The following is a 27,200-nucleotide window of genomic DNA, read 5'->3' on the forward strand; positions in this document are numbered from 1 at the left end:
CAGGGGAAGTACTGGGAAGAGAGAACAGTAACCCAAGCAAGCCCATCTCTCAGGCACTGACTCAACCTATGATGTTGAAATAAAACATGTTTCCTTGCTCAGCACTGGGACCAACCTATAAGGTAAGCAGCTGTGTTCTCAGTCTCAATATTCTTTAAAATAAGACAGGAGAATGTATACAAAAAGAATGGAAAGCAAAGACTCAAAAAGATAACATATATTTTTTTAAACTATTATAAACAAAGTCAAAAGACAAATAACAAACTGGGAGAAATATCTGCAAATCATACTGTAGAAGGGCTTCCCTTGTAGCTCAGTCTGTAAAGAATCTGCCTGCAGTGCAGGAGACCCGGGTTCCATCCCTAGGTTGGGAAGAGCCCCTGGAGAAGGCAATGGCAACCCACTCCAGTATCCTTGCCTGGAAAATCTCATGGACAGGAAGGAGCCTGGTGGGCTGCAGTCCATGGGGTCGCAAAGAGTCGTGCACGACTGAGCGACTAACATTACTTACTGTAGAAGGGGGCTAATCTCTTTCATACAGAGAGAGTTCCTAAAAGCCTGGAAGATTATTTAAAAAAAAAAAAAAAAATCAGGTGAAGCAAAAAATGGCGCCTGCAAATGAGCAAAGTTTGTGACGCAGCAAGCTTTTTGTCTCTGGTCGAGCTCTTCTTCCCAGGACGGAAGAAAGTGCAGGTTCCTCATTGGGCAGCACGGGTACGAGCAGTGGGAGGCGATCAAGACTCCAGCATCTTCCCTGGCTGCATCAACAAGGCTGAGGTCTTTGAAGACCAGGTAAACGGACGCCTCAAGAAGGGACTGGCGGAAGGTAAGGACTATGTGCTGCTCCCAATGGCTGCTCAGCGTTACCTGGTCAACTGGTATGTTCTAGAGCATGACCCGCCCCACATGGAACGCAAGGTCGTGGAACTGCCCAGCATCCACAAGGTTGAAGTGCGCCCAGTAGAACTGGTGCTTGTCCAGCTCTGTGATACGGACACAACGCCACGTCTCATCTCAGCCCCGCAGATTCTAGTGACCTCGTTTTTGCGCACCGCTTGAGAGCAGTTTCCGGGGCACCCCAGGAAGAGACCCGGCTGTGGCTCAAGAACAAGGAGGGCCCTTTTGAGAGGTTGTGCGACGCCTGCGTCACAGTGCTTGACGCCCGCTCTCGAGACTGAGCAGGTGGTCGTCATGGAGACCCGAAACAAGGATGGCGCCTGGCCCAGTGCGCGGCCACAGACCACGAGCGGAGCGTCGGAGGAGGGTGAAGACTTCCAAGGCCAGCCGGGCATCTGTGGTCTCACCAACCTGGGCAACACGTGCTTCATGAACTCGGCCCTGCAGTGCCTCAGCAACGTGCCACAGCTCACAGAGTACTTCCTCCAAAACCGCTACCTAGAGGAGCTCAACCTCAGCAACCCGCTGGGCATGAAGGGGGAGATTGCAGAGGCCTATGCCGACCTGGTGAAGCAGGCGTGGTCCGGCCACCACCGCTCCATCGTGCCCTACGTGTTCAAGACCAAGGTCAGCCACTTTGCGTCCCAGTTCCTGGGCTACCAGCTGCATGACTCACAGGAGCTGCTGTCGTTCCTCCTGGATGGACTTCACGAGGACCTCAATCGCGTCAAGAAGAAGGAATACGTGAAGCTGCGCGACGCTGCTGGGAGGCCCGATCAGGAGGTGGCTCAGGAGGCCTGGCAGAACCACAAACGGTGGAACGATTCTGTGATTGTGGACACTTTCCATGGCCTCTTCAAGTCCACCTTGGTGTGCCCTGAGTGTGGCAATGTGTCTGTGACCTTTGACCCCTTCTGCTACCTCAGTGTCCCACTGCCTGTGAGCCACAAGAGGGTCATGGAGATTTTCTTTGTCTCCATGGACCCCCGCCGCAAGCCCGAGCAACACCAGCTCCTGGTCCCCAAGAAAGGCAAGATCTCGGATCTGTGTGTGGCTCTGGCCAAACACACCGGTGTCTCTCCAGAAAGGATGATGGTGGCGGATGTCTTCAGTCACCGCTTCTATAAGATCTACCAAGTGGAGGAGTCTCTGAGCAGCATCTTGGACCGAGATGATATCTTCATATACGAGGTGTCAGGCAGGGCGGCCGGTGGGGAGAACTCCAGAGAGGACGTTGTGCTTCCTGTCTACCTGCGGGAGCGCACCCCAGCCCGGGACTACAAGGGTTCCTACTATGGCCTGATGCTCTTCGGGCACCCGCTTCTGGTGTCGGTGCCCCGGGACCGGCTCTCGTGGGACGCCCTGTATCACATCCTGCTGTACCGCCTCTCACGCTACGTGACCAGACCCAGCTGGGATGATGAGGAAGATGGGGATGAGAAAGACCTGGAGGGTAAGGACAGCCTCCCTCAGCCTGGACATGGGTCTGGGGGCAGCTCCCAAGACCCTGGGCTGGAGCAGGCTGGGTCCAGCTCTGGAGTCGTGAGCGGTAGTCCGGGCCCTGTGGACACCTCTCCTGGGCCATCTCACTGGCCCCAGAGGGTGCGGCACAAGCACCTCTTCACCCTGCAAAGGGTTAATTCCAATGGGACCAGTGACCGCTCGACCTTCAACGAGGATACCCAGGCGCAGCCGTACATTGCCATTGACTGGGAGCCAGAGATGAAGAAGCGTTACTATGACGAGGTGGAGGCTGAGGGCTACGTGAAGCACAACTGTGTCGGGTACATGCTGAAGAAGGCCCCAGTGCAGCTTCAGGAATGCATCGAGCTCTTCACCACTGTTGAGACCCTGGAGAAGGAAAACCCCTGGTACTGCCCCACTTGCAAGCAGCACCAGCCGGCCACCAAGAAGCTGGACTTGTGGATGCTACCAGAGACACTCATTATCCACCTGAAGCGCTTTTCCTACACCACTTTCTCCCGCGAAAAGCTGGACACCCTTGTGGAGTTTCCTATCCGGGACCTGGACTTCTCTGAGTTTGTCATCAAGCCACAGGACAACTTAGCTCCGGAGCTCTACAAATATGACCTCATCGCGGTTTCCAACCATTATGGGGGCCTGCGGGATGGACACTACACGACGTTTGCCTGCAACAAGGACAGCGGCCAGTGGCACTACTTCGATGACAACAGCGTCTTGCCTGTGACGGAGAATCAGATTGAGTCCAAGGCAGCCTATGTCCTCTTCTACCAGCGCCAGGATGTGGCACGCCGTCTACAACCCCAGGCTGGCTCACTGAACCCCCCGGCATCCTCTGCCTGCGATGCACCACCCAAGTCGGGGTTCATGGATGTAAACTGAGGGGCCCCGGCCCCACCAGAGGGAAGGAAGCTGTCCCAACTCTCTTCCTTCCCAAAGCCACCCCCGTTCTCTTACCCGTTAGGTGCCCCGCACCAGGCGTCACAGGCTTAGTCGTGGCTGCTGTTCTCCTGTGCTGCTACATCACTCTCTCCCAGGGAAAAAGAGCTCATGGCTCCTTCCAGCAGTGTGTTCCCCACCCGTGTTTGCCCTTCAGAGCATCAACCTTCCCTTCTATTCTCTATTTATGAGTCTCCCCTTCCTTCTTGTCCTCAGTCCAGGGTGTTCTCAGGGGGTGGGGGTGAGGTGCACCTGAACAGAATGTATTTTCTTTCTGAGACCTTGTACCTTGCACTGTGTATATAAAAGTGCCAGTGTGTTCCTAAAAAAAAAATTCAGATCAGAGTTATAAACACACAGTTCATAGAAAAATACAAATGGTTCTTGAATGTGTAAAAATTGCTCTATCTCATAGAGAAATGCAAATTAAAATTAGTTAACACAAGTTACTTCTCAGACTGACAAAACTCAGGGATTTGTATAACAAGTGTTAGTGAGTGGGTATAAAAGCAGTGGATAGGGAGAGAAGTTACAAAAATATGAACATACTATACCTTCACGTGCTTACTCAAATGACTGGAATACCTTCTTGGTGAATATGTCAAAATCTGGCAACAATTTTTTTTTAAATCTAATAACATTGGTAAATCGGTGGTGAGGTGACTTAGTTGAAAAGGAGGCATTTTATTATATAGGTGTCTATATTTTTAAGATTATTGATCTATGTGAATAATTTATCTACAGAAAAGAATTGGGAGTGGGGGCTTCCTTGGTGGTCCAGTGGTTAAGACTTCACACCTGCAAGGGGCTTGGATTCAGTCCCCAGTCAGAGAGAACTACGATCCCTCAGGCCATGCGGTACAGCCAAAAAATGTTGAAAAGAAAGAAATTAGGAGTAAATCATCTCATTTATCGTTGGGTTGAAGCGATTTCCACAATACATCAAGGGAAGCAAGATGCAGAAACTGTGTATTGTATGATCTTGTTTTTATAAAACAAATACCAATAAAATCCCTATATGTAGTTAAACATATAGATACATGGTGTACGCACTTTATATTTTTATACCATATAATACAACACATCATATCGTGTATGACTCTGTGGGGATAGAGAGAAAAGGAAGGACATGTGATGGTTAACAGTGGTGGTTTGTAGAATCTGGTGAAGGGAGACATGTGAAAAGAAAATATTTTTTAACAATATGGCTGACATTTTTGAAAGAAAAAAATGGGTGTGCATATATATTTATGTCTGTCTGGAACATAGAACAAAGAAAGAAATATCACCTGCAAGCCACAAGAAAACATAACTATCATGACTCTTTGTTCATGAGCTAGAACATGAAAACACACGTGTATATATGTATGTGTGTATATATGCACACATGTATATGTAGAAAGATGGTCATGGAATGTTGAGGGTAAGTGTTTCAGAGATACAGGATTTCAGGAGATTTTTTTGCTTTCTAATATTTGGATGTGTTTGACTTTTTCAATAAAACTGTGTAACTGTGGGAAGGGAAGAAATTGAAACAAGAATAATACATGTTTTCTACATCATGTGGCTCAGTAATTCAAGGCCTGTCCTCTAAATGTACAGTCTGATTTCCAGGTGAAGTGCTTCATTCTGTTTGAAAACTTAAAAGCAGGAGCAATCATCTTAGAAATGAAGAAAGTTGTGACGATGACGACAGAACCATAAATGTGCGATTCTCCTAGCATCTCTGCTATTTTTGCCCGTTTGCTCAGAATGTTGGAAGAAAATCATTTCCACTGGGAGATGAAAATGAAAAGGGCGTGGAAACATCACTTCGGTTTTCTTACTGGATCCCTTCAAAGCCATGGGTTATATTTTAGAAGGAATAACATTGTTGTAAGCATATATCCAGAATCCGCATTCACCCTAACTACAGAATTCAACCTATAAATCTACAGTCATATTTCTATCAATGGTCATGTGTTCTCTAGGATTAAAAAATAAATCCCCAACTGCTACTTAAAATGAAAAGGAGATGTATAAAGACATACCAGACAAGAGGTGACCAAGCAAACGTAGACATGGTATTATTGATTCCAAAGTATCAATAGAATGGCCTTACATACATGGAAAACAAGAAACATCACCTACCTATCAACCACGTGCTGCCTGCATGCTGAGTCACTTCAGTTGTGTCCAACTCTTTGCAACCCCATGAACTGTAGCCCGCCAGACTCCTGTGTCCATGGGGATTCTCCAGGCAAGAATACTGGAGTGGACCACCGTGCCTTCCTCTGGGAGATTTTTCCAACCCATGGATTGAACCCTTGTCTCATGTCTCCTGCATTGGCAGGCGGGTTCTTTACCTCTAGCGCCACCTGGGAAGCCCAGCTGCTGACCACAAGAAGTTGTATAAAGCACAACTTCATGCGTGCGAGGCATCATTGAAATAGAAAACACAAACTGTTAAAGTCTTACACTGTGATTCGGAGTTTATCAAATCCTCCTCCTATTTGTAATACATTCCTCTAAGAAACTGACAAAATAAAAATGAAAATATCAGGGTGTTGAATATCATATTTAACTAACTTGATTTTTAGCAACAGAACAAAAGCAGAGACTGTACACTCTGAATGTCTATTTAAAATAACTGGCTTGGCTAACAACTCAAATGTTTTCCTGTTGTCTGGGAGGAAGAAATTTTCCCACTACCCTTCTACGTTATTTTGACTGGTCTAAGAATTAAATTGGCATGAGATATGTATAGATAAACGGGAGAAAAGCCCACAAAAGTTGAATGACATGTATCCGTGGAAGAGACTCAGGAAAACTGAGTAACTCAAAACGGCTGAAACCCTCCAGTTAAAGACCATCTTCGGCTAAAGATAAAAGAGGATGTTGGGGGTAGTGATTTGGCACTTCAAAGGAAAGGAAGGCAATTTATATGGAGATGAAAAGCAAATGTTTGGTAAATAAATATTTGCTGGGCCCTGCGGAGACAATGGGACGGAGGAATTTTAACAGACTTTGCTGGATTCCTCCCGGTCTACACACCTGGTCCAGGCTAGGTTATCTAAGGTGATGTTCTCTTCCTGAAGCAGGTCCTCTGTCTGCATTCTTCAAGAGGAAGGTCAAAGTTTCTTCCTGAGCCTTTTGTTCCTTCCTTACTTTCAGCTTGAAATAATTTGCATGCCAAAAAGACATTTAGGGATGGCCAGTTTTGCTCCCCTGCACTGTCAAACACTTGAATTTATAAAATGCATAAATCAGAGTCTTGAAGTAATTACACCCAATGGCTCATCTTGGTTACTGAAAATTTCTTAGAGTGGGATGTAAGGCAAGGATATGCAGAAGGAACTTTCACTGTTCTTTGTATTTGCAGTTTTGAATTTTGTGGCAGTGAACATATGTATTTATTTTCGTGTATTAATCATTGAACAACTTTATTGGGATGTAATTTACATACTGTGAAATTTACCATTTTAAGTGTACAAGATTTTTTTCATAAATTTACTAAATGTAAGAGTTGTACAACCACCCCAAGGGGTCACACAGAGTCAGCTTGGCAGCACTTTGGTGGAGATGCCTGGAACCCCAAAGTCAAGTGCAGGAGCTTAACCACTGAACTTTTCTATGGCAATTAGTGGAGAGTCAGTTCCCTCAGCTACTGTTCTAGTTAAAAATAGATTCCCTGGGCTTCCCTGGTGGCTTGGTCATAATCACTTGTAGGAGTTTGTGGAATCTTTGACTCAATGTCTTAGATGGCCCCAAGGATCTCTATTTTTAAAATAATCTATAAAAAAATTTAAAACTTTTTATCACAATGGTGATAGATGGACAGTACAAGTGGTCCCCTTCCAACCTTATGACTTCCTTTCTTTTTTCCATTTTCCTACACACTTCTGCATATTTGTCTCTTCAGGTGAAATCAGGAATATTTTGCCCTGTTCCTCCCAAATTCTGCTGGTGTTTTGATTGAGATCATATTAAATGGATAGGTTAATTTATGGAGAAATAATATCTTTTCAATACTGAGTCTTTTAATCCAAGAATATAGTATGTCCTTCAGCTTTTTTTTAAGTGTTCTTATATGTCCCTTGATAGGACTTTTTTTTTTTCTATGTCCCTTAGTAGGACTTTATTTTTTTTTTCATTGAAGAATTTTTTTAGTTTTTGGCCACACCGTACCATCTTAGTTCCTGACCAGGGGTTGAACCTGTACCCCCTGCATTGGAAGCACATAGTCTTAACCACTGGACTGCCAGGGAAGTCTAGTCATGCTTTAGCAGGTCCATCAGCTAGGTCTTGCCTATCTCTGGTAAAATTTACTGTAGGCAGTTTATCTTTAAGCTGATATTGTAAACGGAATCTACTACATCTATTTTAAATTGATATTTCATATGGGGAAGCTATTGATTTTTTTCATGTTAATACAATCAACCACTAGCTGAATTCTCTCATTTCTGATAGCTTTTCAGTTGATTCCTGTTTTTCAGATACATATCATCTGCAAATAATTTGGCCTCCCATTTTTCAAACCGTATACCTCATTTCGTTCACTTGCTAATTACATTGACTCATGCTTCCAAATTGCATTGCTAATTGCATTGCTTACAGTGTTGGAGAAAACTGTTGAGAGTCCCTTGGACAGCAAGGAGATCAAACTAGTCGATTCTAAAGGCAATCAGTCCTGAATATTCATTGGAAGAACTGATGCTGAAGCTGAAGCTCCAGTACTTTGGCCACCTGATGCGAAGAGGGACTCATTACAAAAGATCCTAACGCTGGGAAAGATTGAAAGCAGGAGGAGAAGGGGATGACAGAGGATGAGATGGTTGGATGGCATCACCAACTCGAGGGACATGAGTTTGAGCAAGCTCTGGGAGTTGGTGATGGACGGGGGGAAGCCTGGCGTGCTGCAGTCCATGGGGTGGCGCAAAGAGTCAGACATGATTGAACTGAACTGAGTGCTTCCAAAATAATGTTAGATAAAAATGACACAGTGGAAATACGTGTTTACTAACATAGCTTTGGTTTACACTTTGGGACATTTGTACTAACTGAATCTGATAGAACCAATCCCCAAATGACCACTGGGGAACCACTGCCTTATATCACCTTCATCCGTTTACTTCTTCAGCCTGGCCTCGATGCATATTGCTATTTCCATGCTCCCAACAGAACATGAGGGAACACAAGGTCTCTAAAATTTCCTAAGATTTTGGGAGCCAGGTCCCTTTGCTCTTGTTGGGGAAGGGTGTGGCAACTCCTTGTACAATCTTTGCTGTAGCCCTAATCACTTGTGCTGTAAGCTGTTTAAGATAGACCTCTCCTGAGAGCCGTCCTTATCACTCCATCCTGTGTCTGGCAGAAAGCAGACTCTCAAAAGCAAAGATTGTATATTAACACATATAAATGCAATCTAGAAAGATGGTACTGACGAATCTAGTCTTAGAGTAGCAATGGAGATGCAGACATAGAGAAGAGACTTGCAGACACAGTGGGGAAAGGAGGGGGTGGGATGAATTGAGGGTAGCATTGAAACATATCCAGTACCATGTGTAAAATAGATAGCCAGTGGGAATTTGTTGTATGACTCAGGGAGCTCAACCCGGTGCTATGACAAGCTAGAGGGGTGGGATGGGGTGGGAGGTGGGAGGGAGGTTCAAGAGGAAGGGGACATATATACCTGTAGCTGATTTACATTGATGTACAGCAGAAACCCTGCGTATAAGTTAAATAAGCAGGGTGACAATATACAGCCCTGACGTACTCCTTTTCCTGTTTGGAACCAGTCTGTTGTTCCATGTCCAGTTCTAACTATTGCTTCCTGACCTGTATACAGATTTCTCAAGAGGCAGGTCAGGTGGTCTGGTATTCCCATCTCTTTCAGAATTTTCCACAGTTTATTGTGATCCACACAGTCAAAGGCTTTGGCATAGTCAATAAAGCAGAAATAGATGTTTTTCTGGAACTCTCTTGCTTTTTCTGTGATCCAGCGGATGTTGGCTATTTGATCTCTGGTTCCTCTGATTTTCTGTTTATTTAACTTATATCCAGAGTACATCATGAGAAACGCTGGACTGGAAGAAACAAAAGCTGGAATCAAGATTGCTGGGAGAAATATCAATAACCTCAGATATGCAGATGACACCAGCCTTATGGCAGAAAGTGAAGAGGAACTAAAAAGCCTCTTGGTGAAAGTGAAAGTGGAGAGTGAAAAAGTTGGCTTAAAGCTCAACATTCAGAAAACGAAGACCATGGCATCTGGTCCTATCACTTCATGGGAAATAAATGGGGAAACAGGGGAAACAGTGTCAGACTTTATTTTTCTGGGCTCCAACATCATTGCAGATGGTGACTGTAGCCATGAAATTAAAAGACGCCTACTCCTTGGAAGGAAAGTTATGACCAACCTAGATAGCATGTTCAAAAGCAGAGACATTACTTTGCCAGCAAAGGTCCATCTAGTCAAGGCTATGGTTTTTCCTGTGGTCATGTACGGAGGTGAGAGTTGGACTGTGAAGAAAGCTGAGCACCAAAGAATTGATGCTTTTGAACTGTGGTGTTGGAGAAGACTCTTGAGAGTCCCTTGGACTGCAAGGAGATCCAACCAGTCCATTCTGAAGATCAGCCCTGGAATTTCTTTGGAAGGAATAATGCTAAAGCTGAAACTCCAGAACTCTGGCCACCTTATGCAAAGAGTTGACTCATTGGAAAAGACTCTGATGCTGGGAGGGATTAGGGGCAGGAGGAGAAGGGGATGACAGAGGATGAGATGGCTGGATGGCATCACCAACTCGATGGACATGAGTCTGAGTGAACTCCAGGAGTTGGTGATGGACAGGGAGGCCTGGCGTGCTGTGATTCATGGGGTCGCAAAGAGTCCGACACGACTGAGTGACTGAACTGAACTGAGGGCAGAAACCGGCACAATATTATAAAACAATTATCCTCCAATTAAAATAAATAATTTTTTTAAAAAGAAAGCAGACTCTCAGATGAGGACATCTGTGTCTTACCCTTCACTTCTTTCTGTCTAAAAAATCCAGTTCTCAGAGATTTCCTCTCTGCCTTCACCTGTCACCTTCCGTGGTGTTCAGGGAGCTCACAGATTTGAGTGGCCCGTCTCCACAAGACTACCATAAATGATTCAGACCTTCCAAGTCATCATATTGGCAGTTTTTCGGGAAAGGATAAACCAAGCCAGAGGTGGTCGAAAATGTATTTATTTTTCTTCAAATGATCTTTGTTTCAAGCAATAAATAAAAACAGACATGTTGACTTTTCTAAAAAAAAAAAAAACAAAACAACAACAAAAAAATTCCCCTAAACTATATACATCCCACAGAAACACAAGCATATCAAATGTAGAAATGACATCACTCTGAAAGATGGGGCTATTTACAGAAATTACAAGTATTGCATTGCTGTCTTGAAGAAGCCTCTTTCTGGCATGACTCATAAGCTCTAAGGGAGAGCAGGGTCCTCTTCCAAGAGGTGGCACTCTCCATCCTTTTTTTCTGACTGCACCATGCGACATGTGGGATCTTAGTTCCCTGACCAGGGATCGAACCCACACTCCCTGCATTAGAAGCACGGGGCTGGACTGCTAGTGAAGTCCCTCTCCATACTTCTTGATAAACAAACAAACTTGCAAAGAAGAGCACTGACAGCCAGAGACGTTCTTCAGTTCCTTAACAACCACAGATCAGCTTTCAAGGGGCGTGAAGAGGGACCTCATCCAGGTCTTAGGCCCCGTGAGCTCCTGACAGAACCCATATTGTCCCTCAGCAGAGCTGGGGCCACGCAGGGCCAGGGACAACTGTCTGCTGTGGTTTCTGCCACACAAGCCAGCTCTGTGTTATCAAGCCCCGGCCTCCAACAGCACCTTGCCATCCAGAAGGTTAAGTTTCCCAAACTCAGTTATACAAGGACAGCACTTGGGGAGCTTTGAAACCTACTGATGCCCAGGTCCCTCCTCCAGAATTCCTGGTGTACCTCGTCTGGGCTAACGGGCAGCCAAGGCAAACCCCTACTTTACCAACAAAGGCTGGCGGCCAAACTCGGATCTCACGGCCCCCTCCCCTCACATTGAAATCACCCATCCCACCTCCCTCTGCCCATCTTCCCAAGGATTTTGGATTTTTTCTCATATAGAATCAGAATCAACTCTCTAGAATCAGGCTAGAATGGACATCTGAGGAAAATGGCCTCAGAGGCCAAGACTAAGGGTGGGAGCTCCCTGCCACCAGCTCACAAGTGGCTTCAGTATAATACTGCTGGGGGGGGGGGCTCCACCCACACCCTGGGGTCACAAAGACACTGGAGGGAACAGCAGCATTCTCCAGTCTCTATACATGATCCAGTGAGTCAATAGCACAGGTCACCATGGATCAAAGTGGCAAAGCTTTCTGACTGCGACAGAAATTGCATGTCACCAGAAATCACTTCATGGGAGAGACACCTGTTGAAACCCAGTGGCTATTTGGAGGGACCTCATGGTTCCGTCTTCATTAGAGCTCTTTCTTGCAAGTCATCAAAGAGGCTTCTGATGGTAAAAGTAGACAGTGACCCCAAATCCCCGATTCCAATCAAGCCCATTTCCTATTTGATTTCTAAGGGTTTGGGGACTCACACTGTTATCAAGTACAAAGAAAATGGCTTTATAAATAGTGGTTTGACACTGCGACACGAGACTTGAATTGGAAAGCAGGGAAGAGACCCAGTCAGGGCGGGTCCTGGGCTCCGACCGTCTGGGCAGCAGGAATCCGGTCTGGGAAAGCACGATACGCAGATTTTGGCAAATGTACACTCATTCTGTAAAAAGTCAATCTGTTCTAAGCTACTTTCCCTCCCCCTTCAAGCAGTCCCTCCTGCGGACCTGTCTGTCTGTGGGAACCCACGCTTTTCCAGCAGTGGAGCCCATTCGACCTCACTTCATCACACAACATGAAGCAACTTCCAGGAATCAAGGAAGACAAGGGAACGTCCAGCTGAGCTCTCTCAGTAGGTCCAGTGTCATGAACCCGACCCCTCCACGTCTTCAGGAGGGGTTCAGCCAAGCAGCTCCCAGGAAAGGAGGGGGCCTTGGGCTTTTCTAAAAACAGGAAGTGGGAACTCTGGCCACACCCAAGACAGGGCTTGACAAAGGTAAGACAAATGATGCCAGGTTCATGTTCATGGAAGGAAACGTGAGGAACCTGGTCCTGTCTGGGACGTGGGGACAAGAAGGAGCATTCCGACACTATGCTGACATCGAGGCTTGAAGTTATTAATGGGTGAGCAGCACTTCGATTCTCAGAGGGCAAAAACAACCCCAAAAAGCAAAACCTAAAGCATGCTCTCATTTCTAGACAAGTTTGGAATTACTGCTAACCTGGCATGGGTAACAACACTGTTCCACAATACTATAAGTTAAATAACCCGTGGTTAGTTCCCTCCTCCCTCCCCCCAAGCCCAACCCACCTGCTCCTTGTTCCAAAAGCCACTCCTCTATTTGGAAAGGCCCCCTGAAAACGGCATTATCTCAAGAAAGGATTCTACTCTGGCACTCTAATGCCCATCCAGAAACCAGCTTCCCTGCAAAGAGTCTGCCTGACTCCTCACTCACGCTGTCTTGCTGTCCTAATCTTCCACAAGACCTCCAGTGGGGTGTCCACGCCCTTTTTATTCACCTATTCACTTTACAGATATCCACCTACACCAGGAATCTTTTAAGATCACAAGAATTTGTTGGCATACTTCATTCCAAGCAAACCCCCTAAAATTAAAATCTCTGATTTAGGCAAAAGAGGAAAAAAAAAAACCTGGTGCTTCCACTTCCCTTTCGGGTCTCTCTCTTATTAGCTGGGCTCCCCAAGGACCTTGGCAAATGATTCGCTGCAGGAAAATCTGAACTGCACCCAATTTTAATTTTAGGAGCACCTTACACGATATGGCATTTATCACAGATGATATATAAGTCCTCGGGCAGGTCTAGGAGAAAAACGCTTCCACCGCCAAACTGAGTTACTGATCATCCGAAACGGTTGCATGGTTGCGGTTTCAAATCGCTTCCGTGGTCCACGTGCCCAAGAACCAACTTCAAAGACAGTCTCCAGTCCATATTCAAGGATGCGCTATCTGTGGATGTACACACCCACAGATTCTGGTATCCGAGATGGAAGGAGGGGGTGCTGGAACCAACCTACCAGATACCAAGGGTCAACGCTAAAAACGCCCTCCCTCCCCTTTCTCCTCCTCCCACCCTGCCCCCTTCCCAGCGAAAGCAAATGCAAGCTGATCGTCATGCCATCTCGAACACACCACCTCACTGCATTGACGTCTGCACGCTGCTGTGCTCGCCGGTCCACACCAACATGAACATATTCTAAAGACACGGTCCCTAGACTTTGTGTACTTACATACTCTGAGGAAATTCTCAATAAATACTTTTATTTATTATTAAGCGTAAGTATTCACCTGTTGATGGTGACTTAAAAAGGAAAACCATGTCCTAAAAGATTTCTTCAAAAAAAAAAAAAAAAAAAAATTCCTGTAACTACAACATACAAAAGGACCAAGCACACAGAAGCAGGCACTTCTGGTCAACTTGTTTTCGGCCCTTTGCCTCCCCTCCACCCCCCTCCCCCTAATAAAACCGGGAGGGCACATTTGCCGGGATCTGTGGGTTTCCTAACTTCAAGCCTTACTGCTTTAAAAAAAAAAAAAAATGAGGTAAGAAATTCCTATCTGAAAACTAAAACTGACACACAAACCAAGCCCCAGGTCTTCCCTGCCTGCCGAGGAAGCCGTTATTGCTCTAAGTTGGAGTGTGTTGTTTGCGTTTAAATATGTATTCGAGGTCCTTATTGCCATTCTAGCTGGCCCCACGGTCGGCCAGAGAGATGGATGGAAGGAGCTTGGTTGCCAGGCCCCCTACGGGTCAGTCCGGACCTGCTGCCCGGCCACAGGGCCCCACCCAACGTGGGCTGGTGTCGGTTGGGGAGGGGGGGGGCGTTCCAAGGATTCTAACAGCTGGGGGAGGTGGTGATGGGGCTGTGCAGGTAGGGCAGGCTGCTGGGGGCCGGGTGCACCCCCACAGAGACCGGGAAGCTGAAGACGAACTGCGACGTGGGCGTGGGGGTGGCCTTGCCCCGCTCGCGCAGGGGCCCTGAGGGGCTGGCAGCCTCCACCGCGCAGGACGTGGCCAGCACCTGCGACTCAAACTGCAGCAGCTGCCCCATGAAGCTGAAGTTGGGCGAGATGATGCTCCGCCGCTGCTTGACGAACTCGAAGGCCTCCTCCAGCCGCACGCGCTTCTTCATCATCAGGTAGGCCAGGCAGATGGTGGCCGAGCGGGAGATGCCAGCCTGGCAGTGCACCAGCACGCGCCCGCGGCAGTCCTTCACCGCATCTGGGGCAGAGAGCCACGCGCCCGTTAGTGTCCCCAAGTCCCCGTCCTTCCCGCGGGCAGAACAAGGGCGCTGGGGGGAGGATCTGATAAGCATCGGTCGGAGCCCTCCCTCAGAACCACAGAAGGAACAGCCCTCCGAGGCTGACGCCGGGAGAGAGGAAACCCACGGGGCCAGGGAGTGCCGTCGGTTCTAGGCTGTTTTGGAGACTTAACCAAGCAAATGTGCCAGGCTTAGGAAATACACATGCTAAAGCCCGGTGCCAGCACACACGGAGGGGTTTTCATTTGCAGGAGAACAATGACCCAGTTCTCTCTGTGTTTTCCTCCCCACCCCTAAGTCTCATCTGCTTGGCAGGTGGGACATCCAAGGCAAAAGCTCTTGGCTCTATCAGCTACCAATGCCTACGGTTTGTGTAAGTCCATCTTCCTACCCCTGGGCAACTCAACACCCCAAGGGTCAGCCTTCCTACTGAGAAAGAGGGAAAACAGGCACCCTCTGGCAGGGCCCTTTCTAAGTCCCTCCTTCAACACTCCCGCTCCAAGTGGTTCCCTCTTCCCTCGATTCCTGTCTCTGCCAGCCTTGCACCCAGCGCCCCATTCCTGAACCCGGCGCCCCGGCCAGGGCCAGCCTACCGATGTACTCGATGGCCTCCATGAACCAGGAGCTGATGTCGGCCTTGTGATTGTCCTCCACCGGGATACACTTGTACTGATAGTGTCCTTCGAAGTGGTTCGGGCAGTCGGAGGAGACGTTCAGCAAGGCCGTGATGCCCAGGGCATCCAGCATGTCCCTGCGGGCCGCGTGATAGGCACTGCCGAGGTAGAGGAAGGGCAGGATCTCCACCGGACCCCCCTGCAGAAGGGGAAAACAAAGGGGCCCCCCCAAACATCTTAAGTGTAAGACAGCAAGGGAGAGGGCTAGGGTGGTGGGACGGGGAAAGGGGAGCCAGTCTGGGGCGGGTGGGGGGTGCTGTCACAGGCCCTGGGAAGATGGCCTGTGGACACAGCCCCTCCAGGTCTCCCTGTGTCCTGCTGGGGCTCCAGGAGGGAGTGATGCGCTCAGTGGTACCTCTCTGGCCTTGATGCTGTGCTCTGCCTTGATGCTGGGCCCCCCTCTCTGGTTCAAGCAGCCCACCTCCCCACCACCCCCCATGACCAATGAAGCGGAAGACACAACGCTGGCCTTGTTCCATCGTTTGTGATGTGAGGAGCTTACACCTGCTACCACTAAGCTACTTGCTGCAGATCAAAAACAGACGCCACAGCAACCTCAAAGACAAGAGGAGGGATCCTGGCAAAAGGAGGTTATGTTGGCTTTGCTAATGACATGATTCTGAGGCGGATCAACACAAGTGATGTGGGATTTGCGGAGCCGAGTTGCGGGACCCCATCAATTTAGTCCATCTCTGTGTAAAGGAGAGGGCTGGAAGGGGTGTGCTTGTTAAGAATAGCAGTGGCATGAGCTGGTTTTCTTAGAAGGGCTGGTTGTCCACTGATGTTCACTTAGCATTTACCATTAGCTTGTATGGGGGGCGGACAGCTCTGACTGTTGTGAGCCAGGGCTGGGGTCTCAGCTTCCTACAGAGCAGCCCACACACTTCTGGGCTCCTTGCTTGTCTGCACATAACTCTGGGAGAGAAGTCAGGGACTTATGTCTTTACATTCTTTTTTTTATGTAAGGGTAATGAGAGAAGGAAGGGGAAGAATTTCAAAGGAATAATGGATTTCACCTAAGGTCACATCCCAACACTCAGGGTTCATCAATTCACCCAGCATTGAGGGCTTGAGTCCTGAGCCTCTCTAAGCAGAAGTCTGATCTCAGCCCGTACCTGGTCATGCAGTGGGGTCCCACAGGAGCTGCAGCTCAGGTCCAAGGACTCCGCCGTGCTTGGGGGCACAGCAGGTGGGATGGCTGCCAGAGCCTTGGTCTTGGAACAGAATTCTGGGTACTCAGAGGAGAACCTCTCATAGCCACCTGTAAAGGAGAAAGATGCTCGGGTTAATGGGGTCACTGAACAACCAGGAAACCAAACCAGGGGAGAACTTGAACACTACCCTTCATAGAGGAGAGCTGTCGGGAAGCTAGGGCTAGTTGCACCTATATTGGCCACTGGGTGGCGCTGTGGGCCCAGAGATAATGGTTAAGGAGCCCTTCTTCCAGAGATGGGAAGACTGCCTTGGGGAAGAAGGCATCCTAAAAGCTGGAAGAAAAGCTTTAGGGACAAGACTTCGGTTTAGAATGCAGATACACAAAGGAGGATGTGCAGGGGGAGATGAAGAAGGAACGCTTTCTTTACAGTGATGACAAAGAAAGAGGGAAGAGCCACTAGGGGTTTCCATGAGGCCACAATTGAGTCCTGGGACCCACAAAGATGTCTGTCATCCCCCAACTCCAGCTCTTCTTTTAGAGAGGTTCTCTAGTGTGGGAGAGAATAAAAAAACTATTATCCTGGCACCAGGCCTTCTGGACCTCAGCAACAGAACAGATGCCAATCACACAGCCTCATGAACAGCTGTTCCATCAACAAGGGGCCAAAACGAGAGGAAACGGGCTTAAATCTAAACAAATCCCTCTTGCCTCATCCAGGTTTGGGGCACGGGAGGATTTCCTGACCTGAGAGTTGCCAAGCCCTGGAATGGTTCTCTGTGGAATCATCTTCCGGGGAAGGAAGGTCGTTTAAGTAAAAGGAGACAAATGGCCAACTTCTGTGGAGTAGCTTTAGTGCCATTCAGGCAAAGGCGGCTGGGCAGGGGTGGGCAGAGACGCAGGAGGAGGCGGGCAGGGAAACACACCAAGAAGAGACAGTCAGCCTGTGTCTCTGATTTTCTTGTGCACTCTGGGACTTTGCTTTGCGGGAAACTTACCATCTATTATTGTCAAAGTTTGGCCCTGCTTGGGTTTTTTTGTGTTGTTTTTTAAATTTTTTGTTGTTGGTTTTTGTTTTGATGTGGACCATTTCTGGAGTCTTGATTGGATGTGTTTGGGGGGCTTCCCAGGTGGCACAGTGGTAAAGAATCTGTCTGCAGTGCAGGAGATGCACACAGGTTCAATCCCTGGGTCAGGAAGATCCCCTGCAGGAGGGCATGGCAACCACTCCAGTATTCTCGCCTGGAGAGTCCCATGGATGGAGGAGCCTGGCGGCTACAGTCCACAGCATCACAAAGAGTCGAACACGACTGAGCATTCGTGCACTGCTTCCGTTTTGTGTTTTGGTTTCTTGGCCCTGAGGCAGGTGGGATCTCAGCTCCCCAATCAGGGGGATCACACCTGCGCCCCCTGCATTGGACGGTGATGTCCCAACCCCTGGACCAACAGGGAAGTCCCCCTGCTTGTATTTTTATTTTGCAGTTTCTATTGGACCAAAAATAGATTATAAATGAACTCAGCAGGGTCTGCAGGTTGTGGAACAACCACTCAACAGATGGTCACGCAGGCAGCTGGCCCACTACACCTTTATGACTAAGTGACGGGGGGGTGCCATTGCTCTCTATCCCGACCATTCAAAGCAGTTTTCCAACATGTGATGGTTAGTCAATTCCTTGCCCTGAATCCCAACCCTTGACACTACCGCTTCGGAGAGGAAAGAAAATGATCGTTTGCCACATCATAAGGCTTCCAGAAACAGGGCAGACATTTTTTCCTCTCTGAGCGGGAGGCTCCTGGTTTCCCTCCCCCAGGCTATAAATGGCCATTTCTCTGGTCACAGGCCCTCACTCTGCTGAGTCATAATGACCAGCCTCCCTGGAGGGAAAACCTGCTGGAGGGCCCAGTCCTGCCCTCTTCAGAGGTGCTAGTGGCCTGAGTGGACTTCTTGTCAGAAGCAGCCCTCCCTTTCGCCTATAAACCTGCTAATGCTTCCGCCCCCAACGCAGGCTATGAGCAATGAAAGCCGGCGAGTGCCTTTAGCTGAAGCCCCCTGGGATGGGCCTCTGGGATGGAAACTTCGGCAAATGCTGCCCTTTGGACAAAGTAAAAGGAGAAGTGGGTCCATCCACAAACCAATGTTGAGTGTCTATATGAAACACCATCACTTGCTACTCTGTACTTCTAGAGGATCTGAAAAATTGAGTGAAAGGATCTGTGTGTTTATTACATAATTTGAACATTAAAATACATCTCAAAGAGATACAAGACGTTGGGGGGTGCCCTCCCAAAAGCTCATCACCTGGACGGGCAGGCCAGCAGTCACAGGAGGGTCAGGGCGAGGCTCCAAGGTCATAGAGAACCAGTAGCTCTTAGGGCTGAAGGAGCCAAGGAGACTCAGTGGTAGAAAGAACGTTCTTCCCGTTGCTGAGAAGGCACAGACCAGGGCATCAGACGGAAGTGAAAGAGCCTTGCCTTTGCAGTCAGATTCACAGCTCTGAGTTGAAATGCCAGCCCTGTGAATGAATCATAGGCTGTGCAGCCTGGAGACATCACTGAACCTCTCTGAGCCTCCTCCTCATTTGTAAAATGTAATGAAACTTCCAGGCCGGGAGTCTCTAGTGGGGACTGACTGGAACAGCCAGTGTGCGCTGTGCCTGGCCCCAGGGAGACACTCAATGAACGTTTCCTTCTTCAGTACCTAAGGGGACTCCAGCTTCACTCACAATTTCTCACACTCAGGACAGCTTTCTCCTCCTGGGCTTTCCTTCTTTTTTCCAGTGGGCATCTGGAGAGCTGGTAGTTAGGCAGCAGAAGAACAGGTACCAGGCACTTCCTGCATCCCACATCCCCTGCCCAGTCAAGGACATCTGCTACCTCCAGGGCTGACCATCAGTCAATCCCCAGGGAGCAGCAGAACCCTGGAGGGGTCCCCAGCCTGCAGCTGACCCTGGGGGTGTGGCAGGTGTGGGGGATGGGGGAGGGCGCAGGCAGGCCCAGAGACCAGACCAGGCTTGAAAGGGGGGGCTATCTGTCATCTCCCCAAGGCTGCACATAACAGGACAGAGAGATAACAGTGGTCAGGAAAAGGCACCATTACAATGAAGCGGCAAAATGATTACTGAAAAGTTCTTTCGCTCTGGAGACAGGAGCAAAGGGAGGGTGGAGTCCCTGACATGGGAGCAACGGAAAGGATTTCCCTCCGGAGCCATCATTAGCTGTGGTGGGATCTGTGGCTGGTTGTTACGAGGAGCATCAGCAAAGGACCTCCTTCTGGGGCCCAGGAGCTGCAGTCAGGCCAGGACCTCAGATGAGTAGAACACACCCTTGTGGGGTCAGGAGCTCCCGAGTGATGCAGTGCAGATACAGGAGTGCAGGTCAGGGGCCATTCAGTCCACACCCCAAAAGATCACACTCTGATCCAGGTTAATAAAAATGACAGACCCTCTTAAAAGGAAATGTTCATTATGTGTCAGGCTCTTCCCACCCCGGTATCCAACCAGCAGCCCTGGAAGGCGGCGTGCTGAGCCCCAATTTAACAGAAGAGAAAACTGAATTTCATGGCGGCCCCCATGTAAGGGCATTCAGCCCACAGCTGCTGCTGCTGCTGCTGCTGCTAAGTCGCTTCAGTCGTGTCCAACTCTGTGCAACCCCACAGACGGCAGCCCACCAGGCTCCTCTGTCCCTGGGATTCTCCAGGCAAGAACACTGGAGTGGGTTGCCATTTCCTTCTCCAATGCATGAAAGTGAAAAGTGAAAGTGAAGTTGCTCAGTCGTGTCCGACTCAGCGAATCCACAGACTGCAGCCTACCGGGCTCTTCCGTCCATGGGATTTTCCAGGCAAGAGTACTGGAGTGGAGTACTGCCTTCTCCAGAAGGGGCCTCAAAGTCACTTGGACCCTGGTCATCAGGACCCATCCTGATGCTTCCCCACCACTGCTTCTCCAGTGGCCCTTCTCTCAGCGACCACCCGCCCAGTGGTTCATCACTCTAGGAAAGAATTTTGATGCGGAAATAGAAAGAATGTCAACAGGGCACTGCTGACATTTCACTGGACTCTGCTTCTCTCCGATGCTTTTCGAACTCCAGGTAGTTATGGAGGAGTCGTGACCAGCATTTTTTTTTTTTTAATTTAATGAAACAGAATAAAAACAACTTGAACGCACTGCATTTATAGAGGGTGTGATTTCATGGCACTCTGGTTTCACAGTGATGGTCCCCATCACAGGGACTCCCCTGGCACTTAAAGGCACTTGCTGGCTCTTCTTCTCCCAGACTGTACACGGCATGTGCTGCAGTGGGGCACGAGCCCAGTACAGGGCGACAGACACCTGGCCTGGCCGTGAGCTGTTGCAGGACACCACTCATGTCTTACATCTCTTGGGGGAAAGTGTATTTCAAGAGCTCAAATTACGTAATAAACACATGGATCATTTCACTTTTAAAAAAAGGTCAGCTCCTCTAGAAGTATATAGAGTAGCCCTATACTAGGTCCTGATGGAAACGAAACTCAAGTTTCTTATGGTGGGTGGCGGAGAAGAAGACTGTTCCCAGCCTCTCTCCTCAGTGCCTGCCTCCCCAGCTCACATCTGTGCAGGTACCATAGCCACGACCCTTTCAGCAAGAGCGAGATTGACTTGTATTTTTTTATCTTTGACCACATCCTGCAGCATTCGGGATCTTAGTTCCCCGACCAGGGATAGAACCTGTGCTGCCTGTACTGGGAGTGCACAGTCTTAGCCACTGGACCACCAGGGAAGTCCCAAGAGCTAGATTTAGATCTCCAAGCTTTATCCAGAACTCATGAGAGGGAAAGCTTATTGCCACTGTAGACACAGTGGGGTGGGATGGGAGAACGTCTATCCTGTGGCCTTGGAGCTATGCGGGATGGGAGGGGGTAGGCAGACGGGTGCAGAGGAGCCCCAGCTCTGTTGTGGGAGCTGGAAGAGACACATCCCCTCCTAAGCCCCGTTTTCCACCCTCAGAATGCAAGGATTCCAGACACTATCTTGAAGTTCCAACATTCTGTGCTCCTGAATGGTCATGAACTGACTTGCCGACTACCAACTGACAGCAGGTATATATTTCCATCAGACCTGTGTATTTCCACCTTCTGAACACAATCTCACAACACATTCGCCAGTGAATTCCCTTTTTTTTTTTCCTACGTCCTGTCGCATGTAATTCGGTAACCGATAGGCTGACTAATTTTGACCTGTTTTTCCCATGTTCTTATTTAATAATATACCTTCTAGCCTTAAAGCTCTCATTTTCTCATCTTAATTTTAAAACTGGAGCGTCTGGGGGGGCGGGGCAGAAAGGACTATAATTTTCTACCCAACTTCCTTGAGGAATAACTACGCCTACAGTTCAACTCTGTGTTCTTTTCGTCTTCTCACACAGACAGGGAGGCAGTTTTCAAAGTTGACAGAAACCGTGAAACTGGCTGGCCCCCTGCTCATGTAGGTGGGGCGGGGGAGATGTGTGAGAAGTCCTTTGAAAGGGCAGGCTGCTGTGATGCCCGTCATCTCGCCATAATAGGACTCTTAATGGGGTCTGTGATGGGAAGGACAGCCTCTTGGTGGTGACGATGGTCGCGGATCTTAATGTGGCTGCCACTTTTTCCCTGTTACTCTCTCTACACTCTCATATCAACCTGTTCACAAACAGGGCTCATGGCCTTGCTGTCCTGGGACATCTTATCAATATCAAACACTGCCCAGCAGGCAAAGTCTGGGGACATCTGAAGGTCCTTTGGCTTTGAGAATTTCCAAGACTTCCAGTTTACATGTATGGGCTCCTCATCTCTGGGTCCTGGGTCTGCTACCTCTGGTGTCCCGGGCAGCTGGCTGGACACTCGAGGTCACACTCTAGGCTGGATCTCGCTTGCAGCCCCTCCAGGTACTTCTCTGCCATCTGCTCCCTTCAGCAATCTGGCTTCTGTCTAGTCTTCATTTCTTCCTCCCCAACTTCCTCTTTGTTAAACGGGAACTGCCTTCCAGGAAGGAAACCAGCTATCTGGTTTCGGATGTTCTGATTTTTTGTAAGGAATTCCTTGGCTCTTTAAAAAGGTCACCCTTTCTCCTCTCTGAGTTCTCGGTGAAGCCCACCTTTCCTGTAAGGGAGCTGAGATGGACTTCCTGACAATCAGGCTGTCACTCTCAGTCAACACCTACTGGAACCATCCAGTGCAGATGATGCAAAGAGTAGTGACTTTGCCTAATTCTTTATAATTCTTTAAAGTCTCACACTCTGGGTTAGGAATTTCCCTTAAGGCCTACCTTTATTTTTATGTTTGTAATTCTAACAGTTCTCCGCTGTCATGGGTATATCGTGTCCTGTTTGCAAGGAGAAAAGCCAGTCCTTTTGCCTTTGGGTGAAAGAGCTGCCCTTAGCATCCCCCAGGATTCTGCCGTTTGGTGCCACTGACCTGGAAATGAGGATGGGCAGGGCAGATGGACACAGAAAGAGAAAAGATGGAACACAGCCACCTGACCTCTGCCCATAGCTCTCAGGATGGGCCTTAGTCGCTGTTCACACGGAAGCTATCACGTCAGGTCGCTATGATCAGGCTTGGGGACCATCGGGTATGAGACTTCCGACCTGGAAGGAGAAGCTGGAGTATATTGATCTTCCCAATTTCTCAAAACAGCTCCAGGACGGCTTTTAAATCAGAACTTGAGTAAGAACTGACAAAGGTCACAGGCTGAGAAGAACTTTAGATAGAAGAAAAAGTAAGATAATGTTTTTATACCTGAAATCTTCTGTGTAACAGACTGATCTCTTACTGGGGGGATGTGGGAAGTAAAGAATGACGTCTATTAAGGTAAGAAAAATGCTCTTTTTGTCTTTCTCTACTGGGGGGAGGGGGTCTAAAACCCTAAACCAAGGATCTATGAAAGAAAGAGAAAGGGATTTCAAAAGAGATGTGTACTATAATTAAATCTGAAAAGCTGAAATCTCTAAACTGTCCCAAAATGCCTTACAGGGTTTTCAATAAAATGAGTTTTACCCCGGTGGGAAGATTAACTAGCCAAAGGACCAGAAAATGTAGTGATATGGGTTACTGCTTTTAGCAAACCTTGGGTATTATTAGGAATTGTAAAGGCCAGCTAGCACTGCCTTAATCTTAAGTAAAGCTATGAATTCTTGCCTATGGTATTAGTTATTAACTACCTGTAATATATAACCAACTGCCCTTCAAAGTGGCATAAATAGAAAAATCAGCTGTTTAAACACAGTTAATTGGTAAAAGTCCATAGCTTGTGACCAGGAAGGGTAATAGAACCTCTAAAAATATCCGGCTGTTTTTACTGTCCCCCCAGGATGGCAGATATCAACAGTTTTCCACGGCTTAATGTCTGACCCCTTTTACTCCACACCCACCACCACACGTGAATGGTTGCACAGAAGGCCCCACTGGCTGCAAAATAAAGGAACAAACGGGGGGGGGGGGCGTGGAATCATCCAAATTACCCAACACCTAACCAATTCAGGTATTTACTAAAGATAAATCTAAGGGACTTGTCTCCTCTCGTTTCCCTTTAGTTTCCTGCCCCCAGGGCCTTCTGCGAGGAACCCACGTTTCCTGCTGTTCCGCTGGCTTCTGCACTGTCCGCCCCCAGGCGCACCTCCCCGCAGCGCCAAGGGAGCCCATTTCCTTCTGCCCTCACTGGGGGATTCCTTTGCAGGGGAAGGCAAGGAAAAGAAAGAGGAACTGTGTGAAGACCGCCTCTGTTTAGCACCTAAATGAAAACAGGCTGAGCTGAATAGAATTTGAACCAGTTAACCTCAAAGATGTTCTATCACCACTGCAGAACAAGCTGGAAGGAGATACCCTCCCTCCCCACACTCTGAATTTTAGGCGGCAGTTGCGTCCAAAGGCAGGCTCCCTTTGCTTAGGAAGACCCAGCTGAACCTCTCCTGGCCCCTCCCGGGAGGGCCTATGAAGAGAAGTTGGACCCCACGCCCAGGCCATGACCCTCCCCAGCTCAGAGGATGCGGTCTGGGAGAGGCAGCGAGCGGTCCGCCCCTGCGCGCGCCGGGTCAGGCAACAGGAGGCAGTGCAGGCCTCGGGAGGAAACAGCCCTTAAGCACTCCTTTTCCTTCGGCCAGGCACCTCGCCAACCGCCAGGGGACTGCCGACCTTACAGACTAGCATTTGCCTCGCGCCCGGCGGCCGGCCCGCGGGGCGGCTCTCGGTACAGATCTGGCTCCGGGCTCTCCCGGCGGGATTCGGGGGAACCAGGCAGGTGCCGTGAGCCCGAGGAGGGAACCTTAAAAATCTCCTTCTCTCTCCAATAGCGAGGCCTAAGTGCGCGCCCGGAAACCCTAGGGCGGTCCTCTCTGGATTTCTTCCAGGAAAAAAAGAAAACAAAACGAACCCAGACGCCACGTGCGTCCGCTCTGCCTCGAGAAGGGTCCCGGGTTCGGAAGCCGAGCAGGCAGGCGTGCGATCGGGGTCCAAATCCGGAGCGATCGAGGTGAGCACAGCTCGGAGAACACAGCGGCCAGCCCTTGCCACTCGAAGGGGCTTTCGTCCCAGAGAAATTTCTCTCACTGTCCCTACGTGCGCCAGCACCACGCAGAGGACGAGCTATGTGCTCAACCTCGGGGACCCACCCCATCCCCGCGCTCCACCCAGTCCGGGACCCCTGGGCTCCCGGCACACCTCGGCGCCCGGGGCCCCAGGGCCCCTGCGCCCAGGTCGCCTCGCTTAGCGCCTGGTCCTTCCGGTGCAAGGCCCTTCCTGGCACTTTCCCTTAAAGCGCTGGGAGGAGAAGGGAGGAACGCTGGGCCCAATCAGAGGTGCCAAAGGCCGCCCTCGCAAAGAAAGAAAAATCAGCAAAATCGCCTTAGTGGTTCAACCAAAGGTCAACAGCAGCATTTCCCCAGCAGCTGACAGGTCAAATGGCCAGGAAACAACTGCCGAGAACAAAGCCCCCCGCTGTTCACAGGGGCCAGCCCGACCCGCCGGCACCGAGCGGTGTGGTCGTGCCTTTTGGAAGGGGCGGTGGGGAGAGGTTTCCGCCGCCGCGCCTCCCGCCCCATCTCCCTTCCTCTCCGGTGAGCGGGACCGGAGAGGAAGGGCAGGAGGGAGGGGGCCGGGGGCGCCGGCAGGGAAAGGGGCGGCCCTTTGATGGCGGGGGTTCGAAACGCCTCCCTCGGGTCCTGGGGCGGCCAGGACCCGCAGCGGGCTAAGGAATGCGCGGAATGCGGCGCGGGTGGAAGGGGCGCAGCGCCGCAGGGCCCCAGCGACTTGCCCGCTCCCGGCCTGGCCGGGCAGGTGCGGCCGGCGCCCGGGTCCTTCCAGGTACTTGGGTAGCCCTCGGCCCTTTCGGAGTTTAGATTTGGTAAGATCTCCCCTTCCCTGGAGTTTCGCACTTAAGCACGCGCCGCCATCTGAGAGTCTTGAGTCTGAACAAAAGGTCGTTACTTCTCAGCTGCCTTCATTTAAGAGGCCCCGTCCCCCTTGGCGACCCCGGCAAATACTCGGACCTCCAGCCTCCGTCTCCGGAGCCTAGGTCTAGCCCGAGGCGGGAGGGGTTGGCCACCCTTCCTGGTGGAGCTCGGAGTTGGGCGGCACAACCAAGCCCGCAAGCTGACCCTCGTTTTTGCATTTATGAACGGTTGGTTTCCAGCAGGAGCCGCAGAACCGATCGCACCCCAGCGCTCACCCTCCTTCCCTCTCTTCCCCACGTCTTGGAATCTCGTAATCGGATTCGGTGCGGGACCCGGCCATGCCAAACCAACAGGCCTAACCTGTCCCCCACCTCCCGCGTAGTGGCACTTGAGAGCGCTTCCCAGGACTCGAAGGTGGAAAAGCTGCTGAGTCGCTTCTCCCGCAAGGCCAGACCGTTGGTGTAAACAAATGCAGAATCGCCGGGAAGGGTCCGGAAATTGCAGGTGACTGAGCCCTCACCATCTCTGAGGACTTCAGGAGCTCGCACTTGCACACAAATATACAAAAGCCTTGCACACCAGCGCGCGCACAAATACGCACAAAAAAGCGTTCGGGGGGCATCCCGCAGCCACGAGTCACCCCCAGGCACCTCTTTTGCCCACTAACGCGCAGGCCGCCCAGCCCCGCCGCACCGACCCTCCAGCTCGCGCCCGGCGCCCGCGTTTACCTTTCAGCAGGCAGATGTCGGTGCGCTCGGCGTTGCGACGCAGCGCCTGCACCACCAACGACACGGTGCTGTCCTCACGGAGGCTCTCGGCGCGCGGGCTGCGCTCGTCGTAGACGATGACGGCGGAGTAGAGGCCGGAGCGCAGGCGGGCGCGCACCTCCTCCTCGGCGGGCAGGATCTGCTCCAGGCTCACGGAGCCCTTGGCCCGCCGCCGCACAATAGTGTTGCAGCGCACGTTGACCGAGCCTCGGATGTAGCCCGCGCTGTGCGCCAGGAACGGTCTGCAGTCCAGCAGCAGGCACTTGCCGCCGCTCAGCAGCCCCAGGGCGCCGTGGCTGCCGCTACCGCCCGCGCCGCCGCCGTTCTCATCCCGGTTCATCAGCCTTTTGAGCACGCTGCAGTCCATCTCCCGCAGCTCGTCCACCGTCACCATGGTCGCCGGGAACCGCGTCTGTTGGACACCCGAGGAGGCGAGGGACTCCCGGGCGAGCTGGGCTCCAGGAAGGGGTGA

The 27,200-nt window shown here is 50.1% G+C and overlaps 2 protein-coding genes across 2 annotated transcripts; one reads left to right on the forward strand and one right to left on the reverse strand.

Moving 5' to 3' along the window:
- The first annotated feature begins 238 nt into the window (after positions 1-238).
- On the forward strand, positions 239-5,016 carry LOC133239946 (ubiquitin carboxyl-terminal hydrolase 11-like). The gene is given in 3 exon segments (XM_061404386.1): positions 239-988; positions 991-1,163; positions 1,165-5,016. Coding segments are annotated over 3 exon segments (2,640 nt in total). The 5' UTR covers positions 239-618; the 3' UTR covers positions 3,262-5,016.
- A 5,494-nt stretch (positions 5,017-10,510) lies between these two features.
- Positions 10,511-27,131, reverse strand: DUSP4 (dual specificity phosphatase 4). The gene is made up of 4 exons (XM_061404388.1): positions 26,690-27,131; positions 16,525-16,670; positions 15,329-15,548; positions 10,511-14,695 (listed from the first exon to the last, which is right to left on the reverse strand). The coding sequence occupies exons 1-4, from the start codon at positions 27,120-27,122 to the stop codon at positions 14,310-14,312; spliced, it is 1,185 nt and encodes a 394-aa protein (XP_061260372.1). The 5' UTR covers positions 27,123-27,131; the 3' UTR covers positions 10,511-14,309.
- Between the last annotated feature and the right edge of the window lie 69 nt (positions 27,132-27,200).

Source organism: Bos javanicus, chromosome 27 (genome assembly GCF_032452875.1).
Source record: "Bos javanicus breed banteng chromosome 27, ARS-OSU_banteng_1.0, whole genome shotgun sequence".
Lineage (NCBI taxonomy): Eukaryota > Metazoa > Chordata > Mammalia > Artiodactyla > Bovidae > Bos > Bos javanicus.